This window comes from Malurus melanocephalus, unplaced genomic scaffold, assembly GCF_030028575.1.
Source record: "Malurus melanocephalus ecotype Western Australia unplaced genomic scaffold, MMel_1.1 scaffold_75, whole genome shotgun sequence".
Classification (NCBI taxonomy): domain Eukaryota; kingdom Metazoa; phylum Chordata; class Aves; order Passeriformes; family Maluridae; genus Malurus; species Malurus melanocephalus.
In genome coordinates this window covers 2,644,855-2,655,223 of record NW_026623307.1, presented here as the reverse complement: position 1 = coordinate 2,655,223, position 10,369 = coordinate 2,644,855, and the positions used below count along the sequence as shown (strand labels likewise).

General features: G+C 46.4%; 1 protein-coding gene across 1 annotated transcript; it reads left to right on the top strand.

Annotated features, from left to right (window-relative positions):
• Window positions 1–4,194: 4,194 nt before the first annotated feature.
• DYNLT2B (dynein light chain Tctex-type 2B) lies at window positions 4,195–9,525 on the top strand. The gene is made up of 5 exons (XM_057367227.1): window positions 4,195–4,317; window positions 4,898–5,031; window positions 6,592–6,661; window positions 8,378–8,441; window positions 9,074–9,525. Exons 1-5 carry the CDS (start codon window positions 4,250–4,252, stop codon window positions 9,119–9,121), a joined length of 384 nt encoding a protein of 127 aa, XP_057223210.1. The 5' UTR covers window positions 4,195–4,249; the 3' UTR covers window positions 9,122–9,525.
• Window positions 9,526–10,369: the final 844 nt, after the last annotated feature.

The window sequence follows — 10,369 nt, the reverse complement described above, 5'->3', positions numbered from 1 at the left end:
AGGAGAAGGAGAAGGAGAAGGAGAAGGAGAAGGAGAAGGAGAAGGAGAAGGAGAAGGAGAAGGAGAAGGAGAAGGAGAAGGAGAAGGAGAAGGAGTTTTGACTTCCTAGGTGTGTTTCTTCACAGATTTGCAGAGAGCAAAGGCAGGTACCCAGGGCCAGGGTGCTGTTATTGGGATGACATTTGCAGAATACTTCTGTAATCTTTTTGCCATCCATGCTCCTTGCTGACTAATACTGGCATAGGAAATAACCAGCAGTGAAAGCACGCTCCTCCGCTTCTCTAGAACACAGCCTTGATGCCTCACAATTTTGGAAAGTGTCAGGGGAAAATTAATAACTGCAGAGAAGGATGTGATTCTAATGATGACTTCATTATTTTTCCAAGCTTTCAGGAACAAGCTGCAGGGCTGAAGCTTGCTCAACTCTCACTTTCTAAYGTGTCCCTGGCAGGTGAGTGGGCTGGGGCAGCCACCCCTAATTTCATAGAATCATAGAGATTGGAAAAGACCTCTAAAACGATCAATTCCAGCCATTAACCCAACACCTCCATGATGGCCAGATTGGGATGGGAGGGGGTTCKGAGCTGGGGCAGACAGGCTCACCCTGGAGGGTGGCTCAATCYAGCCTGTCTTGGTCCTCTTTTCCAGTCTTCTCCTGGCATTGCAGCATCACTCCTTTCTYATGAGCTGCTGGCACTGCTTATGCTGCAAAGCAAGGCTGGGTGCCATGCCCACCTTGTCACCTCTCTATGTCACCTGGCCAGAGGCCACTGCATTGCCTGGGTGGGTGGCAAAGGGAGTACTCTCTACCATGTGCAGGAGTGTGGCTGGGTTTTGACTTGGACATCACCTCTTCAATCATAATTTCCAGGATTCCCACTAAAAAAAAAAACAAAAACGTGACTAAACAAAACTAAACTGAACTCCAGGAAACAAGAAAGCTCACAGCAAGGAGCCTTTTCTGCCTTGAGACTTCATGACCCCAAATGGTGACACCAGGTACTTGGGCCAGGTGTGGGAAGGTTTGTTTGGCACTTGCCACATGTTTTGGTTTCTAGAGGTGGAAGATGTGATGGGTATCACCACCAAGATCACATCTCAACAAGCCAGGGATCAGTAGGAAAAACTGGCTCATCCTCCCCCCCCCACCCCATGTGGCAGTAGCGAGGGCTCTGATTAGAATCACAGCACAAATTGCTCAAATTTTCCAATGCACACTTGAAATGGGTATAAACTGGTACCCAGGGTGAGAGGCTGCTGGGTCCATGCAAAACCGACAACAACTACATGCCCTTTTTTCTGGAAAAAAAAAGTAATAATAACAAAATAATAATAAAATAATAATAAAATAATAATAAAATAATAAATTATAATAAAGTACTAATTAAAGATCAAGGTGCTAGGAAGCTGCTGCAGAGGAAAGTGAAGTGAGCACCAGTGCCAGCCCAGTTTTTGCCCTGTCTTCACCCTGCCAGACCAGCACAGCTCACTCTGACTCCTCCACCAGGTTCTCCAGCACCAAGGAAAACAGCCCGGCTCCAACCAYAGTGCAGGTCCCTGCTCGTGCTGGTAAATCCCCTCTAGCCCAATTGGGTGGATACTACATCTTAAAGTTTGCTGACATGGTCAGAAAAAGGTCCTTTGATGCTTAAAAATATATAAATAATCTTTCTGTGAGATGGAGCACAGCAAATTGTATGTCCCTATCAGCCCATTTCTATTTGGCCACGAAAAGATGAAAAAATCTAAAAGGGAAAGATAGGCAGAATTAAATGAGAAGACTGTTCTTTAAACAGCAACTTCAGCAAGGACATGTCAGGCCACTTCACTGGAGCAAAAAATGTCCTGTTTTTTCCCCAGCAAGGAGCTGGTGAGTCCCATCAACACAGCTGTGACCCARAGGAGACCCCAGTCTTCTGCAGCCATCATGGTTGGAGAACACAGCTATCACCTGAGCACTCACCTCAAAGGATTGAGGATCAGTCCCAAAATGGCATAATAGCACTTGAGGTATTTAAGGAGCACTGAAAAACTGGAAGAAGAAAAAGAAAGCTGTGATCAGATATCTCTGATGGAGCTGACTGAAGCCCAGAGCTGAATGACCTTGAAGTCCAGGGAAAGCCTAGCTTCCCAAATGAAAGAGGGAACACGAATTACCACAAAAAAAGATGCTGAGGAAGAGAAACCCATAGGTTCTAAAGATCCTTCCCCTAACAGTTTAACTGAATCTGTAGGTCTGACCCAGGCGAGAGGCGAGTGGCTGGGGTGAGAAGAGGAAACGGTTAATAGTGTTTGCCAATAAACACGGAGAGTGTTGAGGTCTTTCCGATACTTCTCAGAAATTATGAAGGTCTCCGCAAATGATTTGCATTAGCAGCYACACCTGATCCTGTGGGGACAGGCAAATGATTTGCATTAGCAGCTACACCTGATCCTGTGGGTGTGAGTAAGCAGCGGTAAGCAGCAAGTAAGTGGAAGGATGGAACAGAGGCACAAAACTGTTCCCTTAACAAGCAGAAACTTGCAGGGCCTGGGCAGAGCAATGGTAACTTTGATGGGAATTGCCACATGGATATGGCATGGGGCCAACGTCACCTTCAGCATGGCAGGGGTGTGCAGCTGTTGCCTTCAGCATGGCAGTGAGTGTTCCTGCTGGCAGGCAGAGGTGAGTGGTACTAAGGACTCTGATGGTCCATCTCTAGCAAGAGGTGCTAGTAAAGTCTGTGGAAATCAGCAGCTGCTGCTGCTCAGGTCTCAGCAACCCATGCATGCTCAGATCGAGTTGGGGCAGGATCTGACACCAGTTGGGATATTTGCATCCCAAGCAGAGTTCCAGCAGCGCTACCCCTTTCCTCCTGGTGCAACCTCACACCTCCTGTACCCAAGGGGCACCTCCAGGCACCCCCAGTCCTGTCACAGTTCACGGTCCCCTCCAGCCTCTCATCCCTGGCAGCAGCACAGTCCACAGCAGCACTGGCTGTGCCTCCACACTGTTTCCATTCAAAGTTGGGTGAGGCACACAGGGACCTTTCTCAGCCGTGTCATCCGCTGCACGTGGGAAGCGCAATCGATCGGGGAGATCGCTGCTTCGAGATAAACTGCAGAGGAAACAGAATGTCAAGTTCTCAGCAAGGGCTGCAGCACATGCAGCCTTCCCCAGGACACACAGCAGATGTGGGCAGGGAAAAGAGCACAAGGATATTGGAGAGCAAGAATTTTGGGCCTTGCTGGAGGATTTAAGAATTTTCTGGAGGAAAGGAGGAAGGCTGGGATCTCTGCCCTGATGTCTGGGGCGTGTGGCTCAGAGGCAGGAAGGGAGCTCTCCAAGCCCTGGGCAAGGCTGAGTGCAGGGGCTGTTGCTGTCAGCTGGTTTGGGGCAGGAGTGGGGCACAGGGAAGCACCCAGTGAGGCCAGGCCATCTTACCCCACTCTGTCCCCATCAGACCTCCAGCCACACCTGAGACAGCAACCTCATCAAACCCTTTAATTAYAGAATCACAGAATCAATTAGGCTGGGGAGGACCTCTGAGATCATCACATCCAACCTACGACAGAACACCACCATGACAACTTAGTGACGTTTGATGCCACCGCCAGTCTTTCCTGAAACACCTCCAGGCAYGGTGACTCCACCACGTCCGTAGGCAATTCATTCCGATGTTCATCACATCCTCTTTCTGTGAGGCAATTCCTCCTAAAGTGCAACATAAACCTCCCCGGGAACTGCTTAAGACTATGTGCTCTTTGCTTTCGCTGATTGTCTGGGAGAAGGGGTTGAACCCCGCCTGGCTACAATCTCCTTTCAGGGAGTTGTAGAGGGATAAGGTTCCCCCTGAGCCTCTTTTCTCCAGACTAAACACCCACAGCTCCCTCAGCTGCTCCTCACGGGATCTGTGCTCCAGACCCTTCCCCAGCTCCGCCGCCCTTCTCTTGACTCCCTCCAGCACCTCACCGGCTTTTAGCACACATTTGTAAAATTTTACAATTGTTGCAATTATTAAAATAACTTGCAGCTATTACAGCAATTATGTACCGCTCATTTACCAGCTACTTTATTATACAAGTTTTTCAATTGCAAAAACTGACTTTTTTTTTTTTAACGAAATAACACAAACATAAAACACCAAATACAAAAACACTCAGAACAACAAACGCCGGCAGGCCGGGGCGGGGCGGCGCTGAGGCGGCGGGGGCGGGCGGCGGAAGCGGCGGGAGCGGCCGCGGTTGTCCCGGTAACCAACACCGGGCCATGGGCGAGCTGGGCCCGGACGAAGGGGCCGAGAACACGTACAGCCTGCGGCCCGCCTTCCAGCACCGGTGGGGCTGCGGGAGAGAGAGGGGGGAATGCGGGCCAGCGCGATGAGGGGATTCGGGTTGGGGCGGTTGGGCCCCGGGGATGAGGGAGCTGCAGTGAGGATGTCGGGGAGGGGGTTCCTGGGCGTGAGGGGCCGGGGTGAGGCTGTGGAGTGGTGTTGGGAATGGGGAGCCCCGAGAGTTTGGGGATTGGAGGGCACTGTGCTCCCAGACCAGCTTTGACACGCATTCGGGGGGATGCTGCTGGAGAAACAGCTTCCACTGGGGCTCGTTTCACCCCTGTTTACAGTGATTTGGCTTTTTGCAATATCTCCATTTCAGCAGGACTTTTTTTTCCCCATGGTTTGCTGGAGGAACAGCTTCCACTGGGGGCTCTGCTGTTTACAGGGGTTTGGCTTTTTGCAATATCTCCATTTCAGCAGGACTTTTTTTCCCCCATGGTTTATTATCTGACATTTTTCTTCAATACGTGAAAGCTACATTTTCGCAGGTGGTGTTGTGTGTATTTCTACACACTGCATGAACTTTCTGGGCTTTCTGTTGAGCTTTTTTTTGTTTGGTTTTTTTTTTTTTGCCATGGTAGATTTAAATCGTCCACCGTAAAAGAATGCATTCATGCAATACTGAAGGAGAAACTGGCCGATGTACAGTACATCCCAGAAGAAATGCCTGAGCTTACAAAGTCTTTATCAGAGATAATAAAAGACAGACTGAAAGGTAAGGAGGTTTGCTGGGGAAGTAATTTCTTGYCATGTCCTCTTCCTTTTGACAAGATCCCTCTTTCTTCCTTTATTCTTGAGATTTATTCCTTCCATGTTGACTGACTYGAGTCTGCTGTTATGAAACAATCTGTCCTATATATGTACATTCCTCGCCCGCAGAATCGGAGACCTAATTCAAGCAGACATGATTTGTTTTCATATAGCTTGTCAGGTGTGCGATGTCAGCCTTGAAGGGGCTGCAGGGGGAATGAAGCTGCATTAGAGAGGAGAAAGAAGTGATGCTTCTTGCTTCCATAAACAGAACCATTCCTGCTTTTTTTTCTGCTGTGAGTTAGATCAGTGTTGGGTCAGAGTGGAATAGCAGTGGACATCAGAAAAAGGCTYAGAGGGYGCAGGGARGGGGGACAGAGGAGCAGTCAGCCAYAGACAGGTGTGACTACAGCCTTAGAGCAGTGGAAAAAGGGTGTGGTGCTGCATAGGATGCTCTCCAACATTTTTGAGTTCAAGAAGAAAACTGTAGGCACCTGCAGGTGTTTTCTGGAGAGTTCTGTGCTGGAACAATTATATAGATGTATGTGSTGGCACAGACACTTTTTTCCCTTCCTCCTGGGACAGGCTAGTGCTCCATCTGCTGGACTGGCCTGATGTGGTGGCACAGCCRGCTGGTCACCCTTGGCAGGAGCCGTGGATTTGTGCTTCTCCCAGAATTACCCACCTGCAGTCCTTGCACGTGTTGATGCTGAGCTCATCTGCACAGGACTTGGCTTCAGTAATGTGTAACCACAGTGGCAGCAGCCTGAAGTGGGRCTGGCCCGGGGTGGCCGCTCTATTAGCTGGCATCTCTGATAAACATTGATGTGGTGGATGTCAACAGAGCCAGTGTGTTGGGTTCAATCCTCCATGGAAATAGGGCGCTGGAGTCGTCTCAGGACACTGCTTTGTTGAAGACAGGCATTGAGATCTATATTTGATTTTAAACATGCTTGTTCTGATTTGGCTTCTGGAACATTGCCATGGCCTCATTGGATCTGGCCTGTGCCCCAGAGGTATTTCTTTACTATTGTGAAACAACTGCACATCTCTGCAGACACATAGCACAGCTATTATGTGGCCTTTTATCCCACTCAGAAGCAAAGGAAACACCTGCATGGCAGAAGATCCTCTACAAAACCTTTGCATCAAAACAGTTTTAAAATAAGATAGTTTTTTTTTTTCAATTGCAGTTTGTCCACCAGCAGCCTTWTTTTGCATTCTTTCCAAGCTGTGAAAGCAGAATGCTGACATACAGTGTGGCTGCTCAGAGGTGTCTTGTGCCTTAAATGCATCTTTAGATGGATGGCAGCTACCCTATTCATCCTTCAGTTCTARTAAAACCATGGTACTCCATACTACAAAAAGGAAGGCTTGCAAGGCAGTCTGTCCATTTGGCTACTTGCATAGGCTTGTACAGGCCACTTGCTTTGCAGCCAGAAATCTTCAGCTTTCAGGGTCCTGTTTTGGACTCATATTTTAAAAAACTTTTTGCTCTCATTATTATTCTTTTCTGTTTCTCCAGAGGAGGGATTTGACAGGTACAAAATGGTGGTGCAGGTTGTCATTGGAGAGCAGAAAGGAGAAGGAGTGAAGTAAGTTTTGCATCTTCTAATTACATTTCTATCTTGTTTGTTGGGTTTGGGTGTGTTTTTTTAGGAAGCTGCTTCCAACTTCCCTTGCTACAAAGATCTGTGCGGAGATGATAAAGTTTAAATCACTTCATTTTCTCTTTTAGTGGCAATTTGAGGGCTTAGGTTGTGGCTGATTGAATTAGCCAGAGATAATTTGCTCCATGGTGGTTCTTWGCAAGCTGAAATGATGAAAAGCATTTATGAGGAGTGTTGCAGAAGCATTTTATGTTGTAYTCATGATGAATTAGGGTACGCTCCCCATCCATTCCCAGGGCCCTTCTGGARCACAAGAGCCATGGTAACTCCTGTCTAAAGCCAGCAAGCTTCCACAAGCATTTCATTTACATTTTTCAGAAGTTTCAGTTTCTGTAATCCCCCTGCAATACTGTCATGGGAACCAAGCCTAAATTCCCATGTGGGTGCTGAGCACTTGCAGTCAGCTCTAGATGCCTGCAGTTAGACAAAAGAATTTCTCTTGGCTGCAATAGTGGGCTGTAGCTTTTCATTACTAGTGGGTAATGAGAAGACAAAAGGGAACAGCCCACAAGGTCTGTGTGCTTTATCTGCTGGGCTTATCTTTATTATTGTGCCTGGTACTCCAGCAGAAGATAAGTGCAGCAGAACTGTAATTAGATTTGCTGCCTCCATGTTCTGGAGGTCAGAGAGGAATGTCTGTACCTGCTGCTCAGGCTTTTGTCAGGAATGTCCATCTGCAGGCAGATTGCTCCAGAAGCACCGTACCAGGATGAACAGTTCAGTTTTCAGATAGTCTGATTGGAAATGTGAAGTTCAGCAACACTGGCTCACAGAGCAATTGGGGAAATTTTCTGCTTTGCAACAGGCAGGAGGCAAGATTGAAGCACAATCACTAMGACTCTTAATGCAAAATACAGGCAACCAAGGTATTCCAGAGGCAAAGTGGAATACTGAACTGGGGAAAAATAAAAGGAGGTTAACCTTGAGGGCTAAGGTAACAGAAAGATGAAATTCAACCATCTTAGTATGGTCAGTCATACATGTAGGGTGCCACAAAAGGAATCCCATCAGCTGAGACTGATTGGGGCAGGAAGGGAATGGGACACTTGCAGCAGAGAAGGGGGAATGACAGTGTCTTTAGACAAAGCAGCAGCAAGGGCTCATATGTAATATCCTGTTATGGTCTGGTTGTTTGTCCTTAGGACAGGGCTTGGATGTAGGAGTCCATCAGGATGGTCAGGGAACAGAGGGTATAGATAGGAAAAGATTAGAAGCAGTCGTGGTCTCGTAGCATGGCATCTGCCAAGGAATACGATAGCTCCCTATAAATAAGTTGGGAGTATGTAGCATGAGGGTGCAGGAGGTGAAGGACAAGAACAAATAAGCTAAACTAGCCACTGATATGCATAGGCCAGAAGTCAAAGATTCTTAAGCACCATAGCAATGAGGTTTTCTAGCCCTGCTGCACAGTGGAGGTGGCAGGGTTGAGGGCCGATAAGTTTGAAGGAGCACATACAGAGGTGATTACAGCATGTGATAGAATTCAGCAGTAGAGAACTAGGTTTGGGATTCAGRAGCACACTTCCCAATTCTATTACCTTTAAAGCAATCTCAGTTTGGTTTTCAAGGGAAGTATCTGTGCCCACTTAGGTCATTACATGTGAACTCTGGGTAATRTCCCTGTCTGGCTCCTTTGTCTAGCATGGCTGCACGATGTTTCTGGGATGCTGACACTGACAGCTGTGCTCACGACGTGTTCATGAACGTAAGTATGGGCTGGATTCCCATGGGAAGTGCAAGGCTACTTGCTTTTACATGAGAGGCAGAGTGACCTTAAATATGGAGCAGAAAAGAAACAACCACTAGAAGGAAGGAATCAAGATTATTGAAACAGCCTGATTTAGATCCTCATTTACAAAACATACTTAGATATAATAGCCAACATAGTAAAAGTTCTTTCCTGAGTAAGTCACACAGTATTGTTCAAAAGTCATTGAAGTCACACCCTTTTACTGGGGGGGAGAGGAAGCACAAGAGACAAAGTCTTTTATTACGTACTTTACTGAACTGAAGTCATGGAGCATGGCTGAAATCCACAACTGAGCCAAAGTTAAGGTTTTACTTCATTTTTGGTTTATTTTATTTTATTTTAAACTGACACCTAGACACCTGTGGGTATGTGGATGGAGGAAATTGAAGCACTTCTGGCATTCRGATGCACTGACCTGGGTTACACCACAAGTGAGATGAATAAGAAACTTAAATAAAAGACAGAAAATTGCAATGTATACCATACAGTTGTGCTCTAGTCTAAATGCTCCCTGAGGTTTGCCTGTTCCACTAGACTAACAAAAAGCTTGCCTTGACTAACACAGAGCTTTTCTCTGTTTGCTTCAGGACAGCCTGTTTTGTGTGGTGGCTGCGTTTGGCTGCTTCTACTATTGAAGAKGACAAACATTGCACAGAAGGACGGAGAGAATGCTTTGGAGTATTTTTTTATTTAAGTGCACAAAAGCATCATGTTTTTCCTTTAGTACCTAAGAAAATAACTCTACCCAGCACATCCTACACCTGTTTTACACACTACAACATTCCTTCTTCCTTGTAAATATTTTTATCACTTTAAGCACATTATTATAATTATTACTATTATTGTATCCTTATTTAAACAGCCCTTTGTTTTTTATATGGTGTTAGATTTGTCCTAGAAGTGTATTGCCAGTAGCCATTGCTTGYAAGGCAAATTCAACTTTGGTCTTGAAAGGGTTCTGTTATTTTTATTTTTATGAAATTAATGAAATATTTATAAGAAAAGAAACATAATAAATCTATGTATTTAATATTTTTTTCTCCTGTGGCATTTTCTTCCACTCTACAAGATGCACTAGCCTGGATGACTTGTTTGCTTTTCTCAGGTGAGCATTTTGAGGATTCTTTGTAAACTAACCCATAAAGCTGATCTCTGATTCTGGTTATCCACATTTGYTCCTATGACTCTCATAACAATTGGGCTATGAATCCCAGCTGTGTCACAYGAGATGGTATTAATTGATGGAAAGTTGAGGTATTTAGGACATTAGGTCAGGCCAGCAGCGTGCACACCCCATGACTGCTAAAACTCCTCCCTGCAGTAACTGCACCTTAGTTAGGTGAAATTTGGCACACGTGGATGCTGTGAGTGATCATTGCTCCTCACCCTCTTCAGCAGATACTGCAGTGCTTTCTCAATCTCTCTGTAATTGTTTTGGAATGTGAGGGTGGATGTTTGGGAGCCAACTTTGCTAGGACTCCAGCCTTGGATCAGTAGATSTGCAAAAGAGTGCTAAAGCTTCTCATCTCCCCAAAACTTGGAAGATGGGGTTGATTCCTGAGCGAGTGGGTGCCAACAGACTACATCTTAGCTGCCTATCACAAGATGGGATGAKCTGCTCTGTAATGATGCTTGTTCTCTCTCTACTGACATAGCAAGCACAGCTGAACCATTCCAGTGGCATGAATGGCTTTTAGAGTGCTGAAGCGGGGTGAGGTGATGGGGGGGTGAGGGTGATTTTGGTTCGATATCAGGAAAAGGGTTCTTTCYCAGAAAGTGATTGGGCACTGGACCAGCTTTCCCAGGGTAGTTATGGCACCAGGCCGAGCAGAGCTGAAAAAGCGTTTGGATAAGGCTGCCAGTCCCTTGGTGTATCTCCTGGG

Bases quoted from the DNA above. Each gene is read 5' to 3' on its own strand.
- DYNLT2B (XM_057367227.1), top strand. From the start codon at position 4,250: ATGGGCGAGCTGGGCCCGGACGAAGGGGCCGAGAACACGTACAGCCTG. The intron at 5,032-6,591 runs GTAAGGAGGTTT...CTGTTTCTCCAG, and splicing joins AATAAAAGACAGACTGAAAG to AGGAGGGATTTGACAGGTAC. The intron at 8,442-9,073 runs GTAAGTATGGGC...TGTTTGCTTCAG, and splicing joins CTCACGACGTGTTCATGAAC to GACAGCCTGTTTTGTGTGGT.